The following is a 19,122-nucleotide window of genomic DNA, read 5'->3' as shown; positions in this document are numbered from 1 at the left end:
GGGCATAAGACTAAGGCTCGATTCACACCTATGCATGTTGCTTTTGAGCGTTTTTGGAGGTTTTTTTTTCATGCTTGCCACGTTTTTGAGCAGCGTTTTTGTAGCGTTTTTGCGGCGTTTTTGCCGCGATTTGCGTTTTGCGTTTTTTTTTTTTTTAAAGTTTTTTTTTACAGTCTAAAAAAAAATTAAAAAAAAAAAAAAAAAAAAACGGCAAAAACGCATCAAAAACGCTGCAAAAACGCTGCAAAAACGGTGCACTTGCGTTTTTGATGCTTGTCCATTGAAATCCATTACATGCAAAACGCTGCTTTTTGCATGAAAAAAAGTCCCCGACCCTTTCCAAAAATGCAGAGAAACAAAAAGGCATTGATGTGAACATGTTCCATAGGAACCCATGTTAAAAAATTCCCGTGCATTTCTGCAAAATGCAAAATGCATCAAAAAACGCGCTAGTGTGAATGGAGCCTTAAACTGAATCGAAATTTGCTGCCAAAATTAAAACTGCTCTTGCGGAGGACACAGATCAAAACAGCAGCATTTTTATTGTCAATGTTTTCAAGCAATCTCAGTCCATCTTTCTCAAGATTTTTAAAATATCACACTGTAGTTTTCCAAAATCATTATCCAATTATTACATTAATTGAGACAGATTTCTGTTATACACACTCTTTCATAACCTGTCATCCATACTTCCAATGCATTAATGTGGTTTGGAAGACGTTTTGCATTTATTAACCATACATTTCATATCGTGACCAATACATTTTTTTATTCATTCCCATAGATATATAAAATGTTCTTGTTCTTGGTAACCCCATTACCACTGCATTTCAATTAAACTCTGCTATCTGCCATTCCATAAATTCACTGTTTTGTCTTCTACCTTGGCAAACATCATCGTTTTAGTAATCTTATTATATTTCTTGACCAATGTAAGCTAGTATAGTACAGTGCAGAGCGTATCAGTATTGGTTGAATACTCATCTGTCTAGCATGAAAAAGGAGACAACATGTATCAAAAAGGCAGTTTCAAACATAAAAACAACAACTTTTTTTTAGCTGTTATTAAAACAATAAAGCTATTTGACACAGAGAAGAAAATTAACACATCTAAAAGGGTTATTAGGTATAGTGTATTTGATGGTTTATTAATTTTTCAATTATGAATCTAAGCACTTTAACAATGTTTGTATAGTATCCTGTTTCAAAGTATGCCGATACCTTCTACTTCTAATTATACAATGAATTAAGGCTAACAAATAAATGTAACACAACAGAAAGTGCATGTAAAAATGAATCAGTAGCAATAAATACCCTGTTGCAGAGGCTGGTTATTTAGTACTACACATTTATATGTTCATTTTACCTTTTATTTATTTATTTATTTATTTATAGCATTATTGCATACAGGGTGAAATCATACATGTTGGCCTATGCCTTTTTACTGTTCAGCTGCCATTCTTTTGCTAGCAACGTCACTATGAAAAAGAGGTTTTGATATCCTGAAAGGTTTTTGGTTGGTTTGGCTCTCTGAAGAATTCAAAGAAGTTCTGTCCCTGGGTGGTAAACAGCAGTATATCAAAGTCTTAACTGCATGGTGCTCATCTTTAAAGTATAAAGGCTCCATTGGTGTAAAGCCCCATCCTTTTTATTTCACTGCATGAACAAAATATGTACTTTGACATTCCATGTCAAAATAAAACACATTTTGAAATGATCAGAACTGGAGAAAGTCATTCATGGGTCAAGGCAAAGTTTCTTTTTCTGTACCCTGACCTTCTCTTTTAAGCTAATTTTCACTTTTCTATGTTCCTGAAGAAACAAAATGCATTTCAGTGTTGGCATTAGGAGCAGCTACTCCAACACTGGCCACTCGCTTCTTAAAGAGGAAAGGAAAAACTTTATTAAAGGCTTTGCGAAAGTTGGCACCCATGAATGCATATACAATGGGATTGATGGACGAATTGGTGTAGGACATGCAGTGGGCCCATATCTTCACCTTATAAGTGTAGTAATCACGTTTGAAAGTGGGACTAAATGCCTGAAGAAGGATATAGAGCTGAATGGGACCCCAACAGATAGTGAAGAGAAGTACAATAACAGCCACCATGCGTGAAACCTTGGTCCGCATTAGCTCAGAACGCTCAGCCAGTAATTGCACCTTGAAGACAAACATAAGCAAAACATTGTTGGTTAGACAACAAGAGAACTGGGAATGCAGACAATATACAGAGTTGTTCATGTGCACAAGGACATACATTGAAATTCACCAACAGCATATCAACAGGCAAAAAAAAAAAAAACTAGAACATTAGATTTGAGTACTTTTTATTAACTAATGTCAGAGATTGGGGGCATGAAGACAACTATACCTATAGATATACAGTATATGAAAGAACCTAATTCAGGGGATCCTATTTACATATTAGAGTCATAGTGAGCTTTTGCCAGTTTGGATTGCTGTTGCAATTATGCTGATAATATAATGTTGAATATAGATGTGTCTGCTTGACAGGTTTATAATCAAAGAACTTGCATACCAAAACACTGACTGCTTCATACCATGATGATTCATATAAGTAAATAGTGTGAGAGTCATTTTGCAAAAATCATCAGCATGCATGATGATAAATGCTAACAATTAATTAAAAATACCTTTATTGTTAGATTTACAGCCACAATAAGAGATGAAAAACAAAATAATCACTTTTTTGAACAGTAATACAGCTTTTTTATACATTTCAAATATAGGTGCAGTCACCACATGAAAAAATGTTCAAACAGCAATCCAACTAACAGCTAACAGTTATCTTATTTAACAGTAATCTAATTAACAGCTAGGCACCTAGACAAGTCTTATCAGTTTTACTAGCAGTCACAGAAATTCCCCAACCCAGACAGTGTGGAAACAGTTCCCCAGCATTCAAGAAGACCCAGGGCTGTCCAAATCTTATTAACCAGCTTTCATTTCACATCCATCTTCTCACTAAGTTTCAAGTTGGCAGAGACCATCATGGCTTCCTTGACTGTTAAATGTGGCAATAACATGTCATCTTATATTATATAACAGGACATCTTCCTGAATGCTTGTAGTTCCCTCAATAGCCAGGGCCCATAGTCAATAGGCAAGAGGCTACCCTGCAGTCTCCTCTAAAAGCCCCTATCCCAGGTGGGTCTGTCACAGTGCCCCTATTCAAGAGTCTGTAGCATGTCCAGCAGGGTACAGTTGAACTGCTCACAAGCTCCATTGCCCTGTGGGAGCTATGATTTAGTACTGTTTGAAATGCGTCAGCTCTTCTGTCCTGTGTTCTGCTGTGGCATGTATTTTTGATATCCCCTTTTTTTATGAATAAAGGCTAATTTTTGGAGTGCGGCTGTCCAGAATCTTCTCTCATCCTAATTGCTATATGCATTGCCAGCACCTGTTGCTTTAACTCTGAGGAGAGGTTTATTTCCATTTGATCTACATGGAGTGGTGATCCCTCTTCTCGCCCTATGGGTGGCACGTTACTTCCTGATACCACTGAGGCAGCACATAATCACTGCCCTAAAGTTTGGGCCCTGGTTTGAGAGTATTTATGTGGGACATCTATAGGGTTGGACCCATGCTCCCAAAATAATTTAGCCATGGTAGGGGCTGTTTGGTCTTTATGGGGACTACCACCGTGAACTTGGTGAAGTGGTCGACAAAAACCAAGGCACAGACATATATAATCTCTTAAACTCCTATGATATGGTCTCTCAGGGGAAACATAGGTACATGCGCAGATGGGAGGAACATCTCGGAGAGGAATTATCCCTTGAACAATGGTCCACCATATGGTCTTGGGCGGCCAAGAGCTCTATGTGCACGCTCTATAAAGGGAACACATACAAGGTGCTCGTCTACTGGTACTTAACACCATCTTGCCTACATGCTATATATCCATGGGCCTCGGATCGCTGCTGGAGATGTCTCCAGGACTGGGGCACGTTATTCCACATCTACTGGAGTTGCCCAGCCCTCCAGCCTTACTGGTGTTCGGTCCAGGGACTGCTCCATTGGTTGTTTGAGGTGGATATCCCTCTCTCTCCTAAATTTTTTTTATTGGGCCTTCCCCCTCCTAAATTACACAGTTTAGCCAAAAAATTGGCCACACATCTATTAACGGCGGCTAGATGTCTAGTGCCCCTTCAATGGAAACAACCAAACCTCCCCCGACACTCTCTGATCTTTATGCCAGAATCAAGGACGTGGAGGTTATGAAGTTCATGTAGGCTAGAATTGACCGGGTGGACCGACACACAGAAACATGGGATCCTTGGCATCAACGGATGGATCCCCCTTGATTCCATAAGACCCCCACCCTGTATACCGTAAGCATTCGGAGCCCAGGAGAGACAAGCCTAACTAATTGGAGCTTTCCTATATCTTTTCCCCTCTCTTTTCTCCCCTTCACTCCCCCTTTCCTCCTTCTTTCTTTTTTTTTTCTCCAAGGAAAAGCAGGCCACGCAATTGTAAATTACTGAACATGCTAATGGAATGTCTGACAGGGAAGCTCTCACTGCTATTTCTCCAGCATTGTGTCCTCCTGTTCTATAGAGCTGTAACCTAGCTAACTATGCCATTAGGCTTTGTGTCAATCCTGATATAAGAAGGCCGCCTGTGCCCTCTCCAGAATTGTTTGTTATTACCACCTCTCTCTCTTTCCTCCCTCAACTGTGTTTTACACCTTCGTATTGAAAATACTAAAATCTAATAAAAATTGTCAATTAAAAAAAAAAAACAAGGCACAGTGATAACATGAGGGTAAGCTGGAGATTGTTAGGAAGTCCATGGTGACCAGCTCAAAGAGCTCTGAGCTGGTGATGGTCATGGATGTGGTCCTTTCAGCAGGGACTTTATGTACTGAGCAAGTCTCACACTCATGGACAAAAGAAATACCCCCTAACCAAGAACTCAGTTTTGTCAGCTCTGAAGTGTCCTTTTGCATTATGTAGCACTCAGCAGACTTGGAGGATATGCGACTGGGGGACCATAATTTGTAGAATGTCTGCTGCTCGGTGGGAATGCATGCATGGCAAAAAAGGACGTTGTCCCATTTCTCAAGTCAATCCCGCTGTCTCAGGATTGCTCTGGCTGTACTGGAACAGTCTCTAACACTCATGGGAGGATGGTTTGTGCAGTCAAGAGATGAAGCGTTGCACCTGCATGAGATCAGGATCCTTCTGTTGAATCAGCACCCACTCCTCTCAGTTTTTTATCTCGGAAGAGTCAGCCTGGGGGGCCACATATTGCTCTTTGAGAGAACACAAAATATTGGTCGTAGGCAGGACAGGCGCTTCTTTGATGTCCTCTTGGCTAGAATACACATCCTTCGCTGGGTGCTCCACCAGATTACGCACGGGTCATCCGTTAAGCTGGAAAGTAGTGGCTTGTGGCTTGTAGTGGATCTTATACATGAACCGGGCCAGGTGGGAAACCCATCTTGTTCTAATGCCCCAAGCTTTGCTGTATCCAGATAGGCAAGGGAGTTGTTGTCCATGAAGTCATTGGAGACCTCTATGTCTGCCCCTGTAAGTTACTCTGCAAACTTTTCAGTGATGGCCCACACTAGGGCCAGCAATTCCAGTTTGAAGGAGCTGTAAATTATGGGAGGGTTTCTCATTAGGCCACAGGCTGCAGCTTCCATAGGCATTCACCCATCTTGTACCTGAGCCAAAACAGCTCCTAGACCTTATAAACTCCCATCTGTATACACAGGGGCTCTGAGTAGTCCACATAGGCCAATAAAGTTGAGGAACTGCCTTTCTTCTAGGTGGTCTGGCCCCTCAGCAGCTGAGTAAGGGGGCAGCTATTTGGTGGATATTTGGGCAAACTTAGGAATGAAGCGATGGTAGTATCCAAAAAGTTGCAGGAAGGAGTGTAGCTCAGTGATAGTTTTTGGGGAATGTCAGTCCTGCACAGCTTGTACCTTAGCTGGGTCCGAAGACCACCCCCCCAGCCTCTACAATGTGTCCCAGATACTGGATCTTCTGTCTCATCAGGTGGCATTTGCTGGGCTTTCAAGCCATACTGTGCTATACACCTGGTCCAGATGCTTAACGTGGTCCTCAAAGGTCTTGGAGAAAATGATGATTGTCAGGGCTGGGCTCAGCCCTTCCTTCTCAGAGCTGGCCGCTCAGTTGTCGGCTAATTGCCAGATAACATCTCTCTCCACATTTACTCAGCTGTTGATGATCCTGCTCATCAGTCCTGCCTACTTAAGCCGTCCAGTCCAGAGGAGCCCTGCCTTCGCCTTGGTCACATCACAAGAAACTATCTCCTGCGTTCCTGTTTAAAGACGGGCTTTTCTGACATCCCTTCTGGCTCCAGATCCTTCTTGCTGTTTCACTACATTGATCCCTGACTTCTGGCTTGGCTGACTATCAGTTCTGGTTACTGAACTTTGGCTATGTTTTGACTATGTTTGTTCTTTTTACTTTTATTATTAAACAAGTGTGATTTAAGTGTACTTCTGTCTCGGTGTGATTTCATGGTTTCTTCTAGGTGGTCTGGCCCCTCAGCAGCTGAGTAAGGGGGCAGCTATTTGGTGGATATTTGGGCAAACTTAGGAATGAAGCTATGGTAGTATCCAAAAAGTTGCAGAAAGGAGTGTAGCTCAGTGATAGTTTTAGGGGAATGTCAGTCCTGCACAGCTTGTACCTTAGCTGGGTCCGAAGACCACCCCCCCAGCCTCTACAATGTGTCCCAGATACTGGATCTTCTGTCTCATCAGGTGGCATTTGCTGGGCTTTCCAGCCATACTGTGCTATACACCTGGTCCAGATGCTTAACGTGGTCCTCAAAGGTCTTGGAGAAAATGATGATTTTCAGGGCTGGGCTCAGCCCTTCCTTCTCAGAGCTGGCCGCTCAGTTGTCGGCTAATTGCCAGATCCCATCTCTCTCCACATTTACTCAGCTGTTGATGATCCTGCTCATCAGTCCTGCCTACTTAAGCCGTCCAGTCCAGAGGAGCCCTGCCTTCACCTTGGTCACATCACAAGAAACTATCTCCTGCGTTCCTGTTTAAAGACTGGCTTTTCTGACATCCCTTCTGGCTCCAGATCCTTCTTGCTGTTTCACTACATTGATCCCTGACTTCTGGCTTGGCTGACTATCAGTTCTGGTTACTGAACTTTGGCTATGTTTTGACTATGTTTGTTCTTTTTACTTTTATTATTAAACAAGTGTGATTTCAGTGTACTTCTGTCTCGGTGTGATTTCATGGTTTCTGACAGTAGGCGAAGGCCATGAATTCAGAAGATGCAGTCAATCCACTTGTTGGTAATATTTTTTCCAGATTGGATGAACTGGATCACTGCATGGATCAGTTTGCAATGGCGTTACAACACTCCTGAGTTGCACACTCACCTGGAATCTCCCACTGTGGCCGCCTCGATACAACCTATGTTGCAGGCTGACCTTGCTGCTGCTCCAGTCTCTGTGCAGGCACTTGCCTCGGGTATTACCTCTATAAGAGGTATGTCTGGTTCCGCTCCGCTTCCCCAGCGATTTGGGGGTGATCCAGTCCAATGCAGAGGATTTCTCAACCAGGTTGAGATATACTTTGAGATGCTGCCCCGGCCATTTCCCACGTACAGAAGCAAAGTAGGTTTCGTGATATCTTTGCTTTCTGAGATAGCCTTGGCCTGGGCAAACCCTCTATGGGAGATGCAAAAACCTGTTGTCTTGAGTTGCCCTGAGTTTGTGGCTTTGTTTAAAAGGGTATTTGACGTTCCCACATGCTCCGCTTCTGCTGCCATGTGCCTCATGTCCATCGAACAGAGTACGAGAACTGCTGCTGACTACGCCATTGAATTCCGTACTCTGGCAGCAGAGGTTGCGTGGAACAAGGAGGCCCTCGTGGCTGCTTTTTCTCATGGTCTCTCGGATACCATCAAGGATGAGATAGCAGCCCGAAATATACCTATTGAGCTGGAGAAGTTGATCACGTTTGCCATCCTCATTGACTCCAGATTCAGAGAAAGACTCTCTTTTAAGGAGCGCTTGCAGAAGCCTCCTGTTTGTTTGTCTCCGAGCTTTGCAGTCCCACCCGTGCCTCCCTCACCTCCCATGCCTCCTGGTACAGAGTCGGGCAGTGAAGGTGAACCCATGCACTTGGGTTTCATGCATCTCTCTGTGGATGAGAGAGCCTTTGGGAGGAGGGAGAGATTGTGCCCTTATTGTGGCCAGGCAGGTCACTTTTTGAAGTCCTGTCCTACCCGTCCAGTGAACGCCCGAACCTTGAGGTCCTATCATGGACAGACCTTAGGTGGCGTTGTTTCGTCTCCAGTTATCCAGAAGAATAAACCCCTGGTTTCGGTCACCCTTTCTTGGGCTGAGTCGTCTGTTGAGATACAGGCTCTAATCGACTCTGGGGCTGCAGGCCTCTTCATTGATGTTGCCTTTGTATCGAAGCACTCAATTCCGTTGCAGCTGCGTGACACTCCACTTGCCATTTAGGCTCTTGACGGGAGACCTCTACAGCCTGCCCATGTGACTCATGAGACGGTTCCGTTGTCCATGGCCATAGGGGCTCTTCACCATGAGATAATCCAATTTCAAGTTATTTCCTCACCTAAGTTTCGGCTGGTTATTGTGTTGTGGAAAATTTTATGAAGATGTATTTTAAAGTATTGTCATAAGTCTCCCAGTGTTCATTCTCTCGCAGCCCGCTCTAAAGAGCTGACTGGGGCAGACTGACACTGGTTGAGATCCGTTTGGTAGTGAAAAGCTCTTTGGGGATGTAGAGAAATGTTTGCGGAGTGGGGACATGTCCGCCAGCTAAGGGCCCCTGTGCGATGCACAGATCGATCGTCTGGTGGGGGTGTGTTCGCTCTGCAAAGACATTATTGGTTTAATGAGTGTGCGCTCATGTTGCCCCTGTGTGCCTGATCAACATATTTGTGGCCCAATGAGTGTACGCCTGCCAATAATCTCTCGTCCACAAAGACAGTAGATTAATCCTGGTATACACTGTTCTCTGGAACAATGTATAATAAGGATTTCTATCAACGGAAATACGGGAGTCTTTTGGGTTGTTCTGGTTGGAGACAGAGTCAATGTTTGAAAGCCATGTGGCTTCTAAAAACATGCATGCACCCTGTCTCTGCTCAGACACACCCAAAAGACTCCTGTAGTCATTGTTCATTGGTTGTTGCATTTTCCTGTGTTGTTAAATCCTTATATGGTCATATCCTGTGATGTCACTTGCCATGTCAGAAGTGATTGGCTGTTGGAACCATCACTTCCTGTTTGTGAAACCTTTTGTGTTAATAAAAGAGCCTGCCAGCTAGGGAGAGGTCAGAGATGCTGACGGAGGCTGAGCTGGTAACGTAAGGAATGATGGTGATGTCTGATTACTTGGATGCGTGAGATTTTAGGTAAGATGCATTTATATAATTAAGACGGAAATGGGTGCTTATTAGCACAGGAGATATGGCTGTATGCATAGCTTACAGCCATCTTTCTATGACAGATGGCGAGCCAGGTCCTTATGGAGCAGACAGAGCCCCCTCCACACCGGCAAGAAAGGGGGGAGAACAGTCCAGGACATCTCTTTCCGATGTGTTGGGGAGGCTCTGCTCTGCAAAAGAACTGATTTTTTGTCTTTTTGAGATAATGCTGGAAGTTTGATCGTATGTCTGGTGTGTGTGTGCCTGCATGTGTGTGTGGGTGATTTGTATTTGCTCGAGTGTTTGTGTAAGGAGACTGTGTGCTGTGTGTATGTGTAAGTAACTGTATGTTGTATAATAAGTATATGAGAAATAGAAATGTATGATATGGGATTATTTACAACATGGGATGTGTGTGTGTTCTGAGCAGTTTTGTAAGTAGCTGAATCTGTTTGTAAAGATGCCATGAGTTTTACTGGTGGAGGGGCAGGCATTGTTGTTTTTGTATTGAAAGGGCAACACCTTGTGGGAGGGGAGCTCTAATGTTCTGAGCAGACATGTAAGCATTCACTGTCTGTATCTCTCAATGTCCTGCTCCTGTGAAAGCTGATGCGAACTTTGTTTGAGAAAAGAGGCTATGTTTCATCCGTGTGATTGTGGTTTATGTGGCTTTGTTGTTTCATTGAATAGCATGTGTTCTAAGTGTGCATTCTCAATTGTGCCGTGAGATTACATGCTTTTCAGTAGAACTGTTCCTAAAGTGTTTGTATTATGGTTTAAGTGTTCAACAATTGCATTTCATGTGCATGTGTTTTAGTGTGGTCTTTTTGTCATCGGCCATCTTGCTGTGGTCCAGATTTCATCTACCATTTTGTTTTAAGTTGTGCTTTTTCGTAAATTCTAACACTTTAAATGTTTGTAAGTGTTCATTTAGTATCTCAAATGTGTAATTTTGTGGGAAAAAAATTTGGTTTTGGTGGGAAAATGCGACATTTTGTCGTGGCCTGGTTTTTGTCTGCCATTTCCTTTTGTTGTTGTCTGCCATGTGGCTACGTTTGGCCATTTTCAATTCCTTTGTGTGTAAAACCATGTGACATGAGCCACCATCTTGTTTCTAGGCATAATTTCTGTTTTCTTTTAAGCGAATGTAAGCTATAGTAGGTGAGCTGTGTTTGTACTTTTTGTTAACTTTGCAGTAGAAGAGTGGCCACCTTTGTATCGGATTTCAGGTTTGGCGGGAAAATGCGCCATTTTGTTGTGGTCTGGCTTTTGTTGTAGTCACCATGTGGATTAGCGGCCATTTTGAGGACCTGTGGGTCATCCTACAGGGGAAGCTGCTCCAATTCCTTTGTGTGTGTGTAGCCATGTGGTTTGGGCTGCCACCTTCTCTCTAGGCACCATTTCCTTTTAAGTAAATTCTATTTTTGTACTTTTTACATACTTTTAAGGGAATCTATTGCGTTTTCTGTATTGAATTTTGGTTTTGAGTGAAATCTCTACTTTGCACTGAATTTCAATGGGTAACAAGACTAGCTTTAACTGTGAGTTTTTGTACTTTTAGCGGTGTGTGTTTCATTTTTATTTGTTTTGTATTTTTGTCTCTTTAGCTGAGGGTTGTATTATATAGCCTACAGTATATGAAGCTAGGCTTACCCTCCCCACCCTTTTCCTGTACATTGATATGTAAATAAACCCATTTGAGGGGATTTTAGAGCTGGGCATGCAACAGGAAGTTCTTCTCAGCATTTTATGTATCCACAGGAAGTTGGTGGGAGGAGCTTGGGGTCCTATGACACAAGCAAATGAGATTTGTGCTTGGAAGGACAATGGGAAAATACTGGCGTTTGAAAGTGGTTTCATTTTAATTCCAGTTGTCTTTTTAGTTTTATACTGTAATACAGTTTTGGGTAGAGAGCAAACAGGAGGCATCCAAGTTATTGTTGTAATATTGAGGTACAGAGTGAAGCTGCAGTGTTTTGTAAAAGAAAGCGGGCATAAGTGCGCTGTGTAGTTTAGTCTGGCGACACAGTGTATGGGCGTATAACGGAAAACGCTTGTGTATGCATACACTGTGAGCAGTGGAGACCTGATTTGGGAGGTGATATTGCCTTGTTTTAGGGTTTCTAGTTAGAGGACTGGACCAGGTATAGTGGTTGTAGTCCGTCAATCTACCGTGAAAGAAGACACCGGGCGGTGCACCCCTAAATGGGTGCAAGGGTTTCCCTGGACGCAGGGGTAAGACGATAAGCCGATTGGAATCGCCATGGGCAATTGGAAGTCCATGCAAGGGAAGGAGTGAGGCTTCCCACAGTCGGACGGCTGCACAGTACATGAAATAGCTTTGGGGCAAAGGCCATTAAACTCCAGGAAGATTGACATAGGTGGTCCAAGGATACTATTTTGGGTATCCCTCTGGAGTTGATGTAACGGGATTACGGCTTCAGAAATCTGTAATGTTCACCGAGTTGATGGATGCGTAGAACACGTTTGTGTGATTAAAAATATACAGGCCTGTTTTTGAACTTTGTGTGGCTGGTCCATGCAAAGATTTTAAGATGCTCTCGTGCTTTTCAAATTGTATTCTTTTTCTATCACTAAAAGAGTGAAGGCAGCATTCCATCTGGTTGTTTTTTTTTCTTTCTTTCATTTTCGTTTTTGGGAACTATGAACTATCTCCCCCACATTTGTATCTAAATGATTGTCTCATGTTTGTATGTGGTAACAAGATGTTTGAACCTACCGTGACAGCCCTCTTACATGTCGCGTGTGTTGTATTTTAGTAAGAACGTGAAGAGTTACAGAGGGTTTAGTTATTATCGGTTTTGAGGAATGTCAATGACAATTTACCAATGTACACGAATGTTGTATTGTTTACCATTCTTTGAAGGATAGAGTAATGACCTTTGTTTATAAGTATCTTTTCAGGTCCAAGGAGTTTATGTACATAGAAAGCAGGTGTATAAGAAGGTAAAAGTGTCATAGGCTGTTTCAGGTTTTTTTTCTGCACCCTTCTAAACCCTGCATGTCTTCCTCCAGTTTGTAATGAGGAGGAAGAAAGAGTGGTGAGAATGAAAAATTTTTAAACCAATAATACTAACCGCTCTAATTCTAACCAAGTTTGTGCCAAGAGTGTCTTTCTTTGATGGAATTTGAATCAGCAAGCAGCAGTCTGGTGAAGTAGGCTCCCATCCCAGATGCTAAGAACCTTTTTGTCACTGGTTCCAGGTATTACACCCCAGATGGTAAGCCACACACAGGTTATGCAGTGACCACAGTCCCGATGTCTGGGTTATTGTCATATGAAGTTTGTTTGGAGGTCAACCAAAAAACAGAGTTGTGCTTTCCTCATTAGCTGTCACCTACATTCTCAGCTGATGGGGTAGGTGCAATCACTGTAACATGAACTTCAAAAGGTCCACCACAGGGTTCACGAGTCCCTCCTGGACCCTGACACAATAACCAGTTTACATTCTTTCCAACCAGGTGACTGGGTCGATGTAAAGAAGCTTGAGGGATGAGACCACGCCAGCCACTGCAAGAAGCGGCTCAACCACAAAGAATAGAGGAGTATCTTTGTTTATTTATATTTTTTTGTTTAGTAAATTTTAGCAAGGGTAACAACAAAAAGCATCCCAACTAGCTAAGAAAGCGAACAGGACACATGGTTGGGTCTACTAGTGCCCCAGAGATGACAGCGGTACATGATATATAGGATGTTCATATTGGTGTGAGGAGTTGTGACAAACTAGTAAAATCCAAACAGACACTTGTCAATGGAACTTAACAAAACATTTCTAGAGGGTAAAATTAGTTATAATTTAAACAATAGCTCTGGTTCTTGCCAGCTATGGTATCGGGATTACTAGGTAGCCCACAAGTGTGCTTCAACTGTAGTTTGGTATTAATGCGGATCTACAGCTTATAAGGAAATTCCCCTAAGGTAAGAGGTTCATGTGTGCTGGTGAAACTCGTCCCAGCATCTTATGTCGCGGCCGATCGTGAGGATCTGATGTCACGAGAGAAGGTAAGAATGGCAGGGACAGCTGGAAGGGAATTGCTTGTACACGGTGGGGGCTTGGGCTTATGAAATGATTGAACAATTTCTCATCCATTGAGGATGGAATGTTTTCATGTAACTGTTGAAGCTACAAGAAAGTTCCCATAGTCTAAGCAGGGTTTCTGGGAATTCATAAGTAAAGAGTGTTATACCTGGATCGGGGATAGTAGTGACAAAGTTCAGGCCCATATAGATAAGGCTTAGATCGCTACAAGGCAAAGCCAGAGCTATAGCTAGTGAAGGTTGGAATCCTTTTAAGTGTTTGGGAATTGTTGGGGATTTAATTTTTTTTATTTTGCATAGTTGAAGGAAGTAGGGGTATATATACTCATGTTGTTTTTGTTTCTATTCCTTCTATATGCCGTGACGAGCTGCTCCTGTTGCCTGATTGAATGCGTGACCAGAGCCTGAGCAGATGACCACATCTTCCCTGATGAGATGCCCCGAAGCCCAACCCACATACAAGACACAGAGGATCCCAAACTGACTGGAAACTACTACAGCTCACCATGTCGTCTCTCCTGAAGAACAGAGTACTAAGAAGAAGATCAGGATTCAGTGAGGGACACATGGGATCATATGACAAGAGGAGGGACTGTTGTGGAAAATGTTATGAAGATGTATTTTAAAGAATTGTCATAAGTCTCCCAGTGTTTGTTCTCTCGCAGCCAGCTCTAAAGAGCTGACTGGGGCAGACTGACACTGGTTGAGATCCGTTTGGTAGTGAAAAGCTCTTTGGGGATGTAGAGAAATGTTTGCGGAGTGGGGACATGTCCGCCAGCTAAGGGCCCCTGTGCGATGCACAGTACGATCGTCTGGTGGGGTTGTGTTTGCTCTGCAAAGACATTATCAGTTTAACGAGTGTGCGCTCATGTTGCCCCTGTGTGCCTGATCAACATATTTGTGGCCCAATGAGTGTACGCCTGCCGATAATATCTCGTCCACAAAGACAGTAGATTAATCCAGGTATACATTGTTCTCTGGAACAATGTATAATAAGGATTTCTATCTACGGAAATACGGGAGTCTTTTGGGTTGTTCTGGTTGGAGACAGAGTCAATGTTTGAAAGCCATGTGGCTTCTAAAAACATGCATGCACCCTGTCTCTGTTCAGACACACCCATAAGACTCCTGTAGTCATTGTTCATTGGTTGTTGCATTTTCCTGTGTTGTTAAATCCTTATATGGTCATATCCTGTGATGTCACTTGCCATGTAAGAAGTGATTGGGTGTTGGAACCATCACTTCCTGTTTGTGAAACCTTTTGTGTTAATAAAAGAGCCTGCCAGCTAGGGAGAGGTCAGAGATGCTGACGGAGGCTGAGCTGGTAACGTAAGGAATGATGGTGATGTATGATTACTTGGATGCGTGAGATTTTAGGTAAGATGCATTTATATCATTAAGATGGAAATGGGTGCTTATTAGCACAGGTGACATGGCTGTATGCATAACTTACAGCCATCTTTCTATGACAATTGGTTATCCTTGGTTACAGAGGCACAACTCCTCTTTTGATTGGCTCTGTGCTGAGGTGCTCTCCTGGTCACCACAATGCAGTGAGACATGCTTCCAGAAGGTAGCCAAGGTCCTGTGCACCTCTTCACTCTCCTGTCAGAGGAGTACCGTGATTTTAGCGATGTCTTTGACAAAGGTCAAGCCGGTAGTTTGCCTCCACACTGGCCGTATGATTACGCAATTGACCTTCAACCTGGTGCCATACCACCTCATGGCTGGGTTTACCCTTTGTTGGTCCTGGAGGATAAGGCTATAGAGGAATATGTTGCAGACGCACTCTCTCAAGGTTTCATCCGCAAATCCCCATCTCCTGTTGCTGCTGGTTTCTTCTTTGTGAAGAAGAAGAGTTGTGAACTGAGACCTTGTATTGATTATAGGGGGTCTCAATCGTTTCACGATTAAGAATGCTTATCCGATTCCATTGATTACGAAGTTATGTGACTGCCACAAGGGAGCAACGGTTTTCACGAAGCTTGATTTGAGAGGTGCATACAATCTCGTGAGGATTAAGGAGGGCGACGAGTGGAAAACTGCGTTTAATACCAGCACAGGCCATTATGAGTACCTCATAACGCCTTTTGGCCTTTGTAACGCCCCGGCAGTTTTCCAGGAAATTATTAACAATGTCCTCCGAGATTTGTTGCAGTTATGTGTGGTGGTTTATCTTGATGATATCCTCATATTTTTCAAGTCCCTGGAGAGCCACCATACAGATGTCTGTCGTGTGCTTCAGAAACTAAGAGAACAATCTCTATTGTAAACTGGAGACATGTGAGTTCCATTGTAAACAGGTTAAATTCCTGGACATTTCCACTGCTGGTTTTTCGATGGACCCAGAAAAACTTTCGGCAGTCCTACAGTGGTCCTCTCTGCAGCGTTCCCTGGGCTTTGCCAACTATTATCGGAAGATTATTCGTAACTTCTCATCTCTGGTCAAGCCCCTGGCTGATATGACCAGAAAGGACGGTAACCCACAGAGTTGGTCTCCGGAGTCCATTAAGGCCTTTGAGAGTCTCAAGGCTGCCTTTGTTTCTGCTCCTGCGTTGGCACATCCTGATCATACGTTACCTTTTATCCTTGAGGTTGATGCTTCTGGGACTGGTGTTGGCGCCCTTCTGTCTCAACGTCCTACCTCTGAGAGTGCTATGCATTCTTGTGGATACTTTTCCAAGAAATTGTCACCTGCGGAGTGCAATCACATTCTTGTCTGAGGCTAAACACCTCTCTCCCAGAAGGGCGCGATGGGCTCTTTTCTTGTCAAGTTTCAATTACATTGTCTCATTCTTACCCGATACTAAGAAAGTAAGGGCTGATGCCTTGTTACGACAATTTTCCTCCATTTCCAAGTTGGAGTCGGTTCCGGTTCCTGTGATTCCTTCTGATTGTATTCTGGCTATGGTTCGCACCAGTCTCACTTCTCCTTTGGGTGAAAAATTCTTGCTGCTCAGGTTCATGCTCCTCCTGAGAAACCTTGTGACCGCTGCTTTGTCCCAGACAGTCTCCGTACTGCCGTGCTCCAAACTTACCATTCTCCCAAGGCAGCTGGCCACCCTGGGAAGAATCAACTCGTTTGGGCCATTTCCCAACAATTCTGGTGGCCTAGTCTACGTGCTGATGTGACTGCCTTCGTAGCTGCCTGTTCCGTGTGTGCTCAGATTAAGACTCCATGACACCATCCAGTGGGCCTCCTACAACCCATACCCAATGGAGAGAGGCCCTGGACCCACCCGTCTATGGATTTCATTGTGGAGTTACCCAACTCCCAAGGCAAAACTGTTATCCTTATGGTGGTTGACTGGTTCTCAAAGATGTGTTATTGTATTCCACTTAAGAAGTTACCCACTGCTAAGGAACTGGCTTCCATTTTTGCTCGGGAGATCTTTCGCTTACATGGGCTACCCAAGGTGATTGTCTTGGACAGGGGTAATCAGTTTGTGAGAACCATGAGGAGTATGAAGTACATTCGATACTTGACTCCTGTAGGTTCCGTGGATGCAGACAGTACCTGGAGCATTGGAAAGGGTACGGTCTGGAGGAACGCTCTTTGGTCTCATCCTCGGACGTACATGCACCTGTCCTCCATGATTTCCATAGACGTTTTCCCCTCAAGCCTGGTGGTCCTCCGAGGGGGAGGGGTCGTTGAGGAGGGGGTACTGTCAGGGCTGGGCTCAGCCCTTCCTTCTCAGAGCTGGCCGCTCAACTGTCGGCCAATTGCCAGCTCCCATCTCTCTCCACATTTACTTAGCTGTTGATGATCCTGCTCGTCAGTCCTGCCTACTTAAGTCCAGAGGAGCCCTGCCTTCGCCTTGGTGACATCACAAGAAACTATCTCCTGCATTCCTGTTAAAAGACTGGCTTTGCTGACATCCCTTCTGGCTCCAGATCCTACTTGCTGTTTCACTACATTGATCCCTGACTTCTGGCTAGGCTGACTATCCATTCCGGTTCCTGAAATTTGGCTATGTTTTGACTACGTTTGTTCTTTTTACTTTTTTTATTAAACAAGTGTGATTTAACTGTACTTCTGTCTCGGTCTGATTTCATGGTTTCTGACAGATGATATTGTCCAAGTAGACTAGCACAGTCTTGACATTGAAGTCTCCATTAAGCATTGAAACATGCTAAGAGCATTATCTAGCTCAAAGGGCATGCAGTTAAATTCAAACAGTCCCAGGGGTGTAATGAAGCCAGTTTTTTTTGCAATCTTTTTTGCAATTGCCAGTAGCCACTCACCAAGTCAAGGGTGGAGAAGTATTTGGCTTGGCCCAGTGCCATAAGCGATTTTTCTACCTGGGGCCACAAGTAAGCATCCCTGTGGGTACATACATTTAGCTTACAGTAGTCCACACAGAACCACAGACTTCCACTCCTCTTATGCACCGGGACCATGGGATCAGTGCAAGGACTGCAGTTCTCCGGAATCTCCCGCTTTGTAACATATTGCGGAGCAGGTCCTCGACCTCCTGGCACAGAGCTAGGGGAATGTGATGGTACCATGCCTGGATGGGTGGAGCATCCCCTGTGTTGACTGGGTGGCCAGTGTACCCATAGTTCTCTGGGCTGGTGGCAAAGACCATTAGGTGCTTTTCCAGCAGTTGGTGAAGCAGGGTAGTCCCGGAAGAAGGGTAGTCCCGGAAAGGGAATGTTAAGCTGTTCTAGCAGTAGTTGGTATGGAGACTTATCCAACGAAGCCATGGCTGCCTAGAGTGGGGCACATATGACTTCTACCCTGGGCTGAGATACAGTGCCAGGGCACTATGTACAGATCTGCTAGGGTAGCATGGTTGAGGAGTGAAATGGGGGTTGTCCCCAGGTTGATGAGCTGAACCAGGACCTTTCCCTTGTGGACCTTGGATAAAGTGAAAACAACCAGCCACTCCTCAGGCGTCACTGAGTCTTTGCAGGGTTCCACTATCACGGTGACTCCTTGAAGTTTCCTGTGAGCTCAGATGGGAAGAGACAAGACTGCCTCTTGGAGGGGTGCCAGGAGTAACTTTTGCTTGGGCAGACAACCCCCACATGTTCGGGCTGTTTCCGTGCTGCTCTTTGTTGAGCCTCATGAGCCCATATCACATTGAGCCACACAGCTCACAGACCACAGCCCCTTGCACATTGGCTAGAATGCTCAAATTTAGGTTGAATATACTGTATTTTTATTACCAAAGATTTCAAGAATAATATAAAAAGAAATCCACAACTCGACAATATCTGCACAATATATTAGCCAGTCAATATCAACATCTTAATACAAATACATTGATCAATATCCTCTACAAATATGGAGATGTCTTCGGGTAGCCACCCAGGAAAAGGAACAAAAGTGTGGGTGACTTCCATATCGCCAGGACACTCACAAGAGTGGAAGATCAGAGCTGTGACAATTAAAACTTACCGCAATAAACATAATAATGCTCATAAGCAGAGGCAGACTGACAACTCATGGGGTCCCCGGGCAATAGGAGATTATGGGGCCCTCGGGTGTTTTGGGGCGGGGGGTCCAGGCAGCAAGATAAATCTGGATCAGTGCAGCGGGTGAGGGAAATAACTGGAGCTGATCTTTCATGGCTCTCCCTGCAGCAGCTGGAGCAGGAGATGTCCACTTTCAGCTGCTGCAGTAAGAGCCACAAAAGATC

The 19,122-nt window shown here is 44.0% G+C and overlaps 1 protein-coding gene across 1 annotated transcript in view; it reads right to left on the bottom strand.

Annotated features, from left to right (window-relative positions):
- Positions 1–1,176: 1,176 nt before the first annotated feature.
- Positions 1,177–19,122, bottom strand: part of KISS1R (KISS1 receptor) — a 483,392-nt gene continuing 465,446 nt past the window's right edge. Inside the window, exon 5 of the mRNA XM_073593503.1 lies at positions 1,177–2,161. Within this exon, the coding sequence (XP_073449604.1) occupies positions 1,805–2,161 (357 nt within the window). The 3' untranslated portion in view covers positions 1,177–1,804. The remainder of the gene's footprint in view (positions 2,162–19,122) is intronic.

This window comes from Aquarana catesbeiana, linkage group LG01 (assembly GCF_042186555.1).
Source record: "Aquarana catesbeiana isolate 2022-GZ linkage group LG01, ASM4218655v1, whole genome shotgun sequence".
In the NCBI taxonomy this organism is placed as follows: domain Eukaryota; kingdom Metazoa; phylum Chordata; class Amphibia; order Anura; family Ranidae; genus Aquarana; species Aquarana catesbeiana.
Note: the sequence above shows the minus strand (reverse complement) of the source record. Positions and strands in the feature narration are given on the sequence as shown.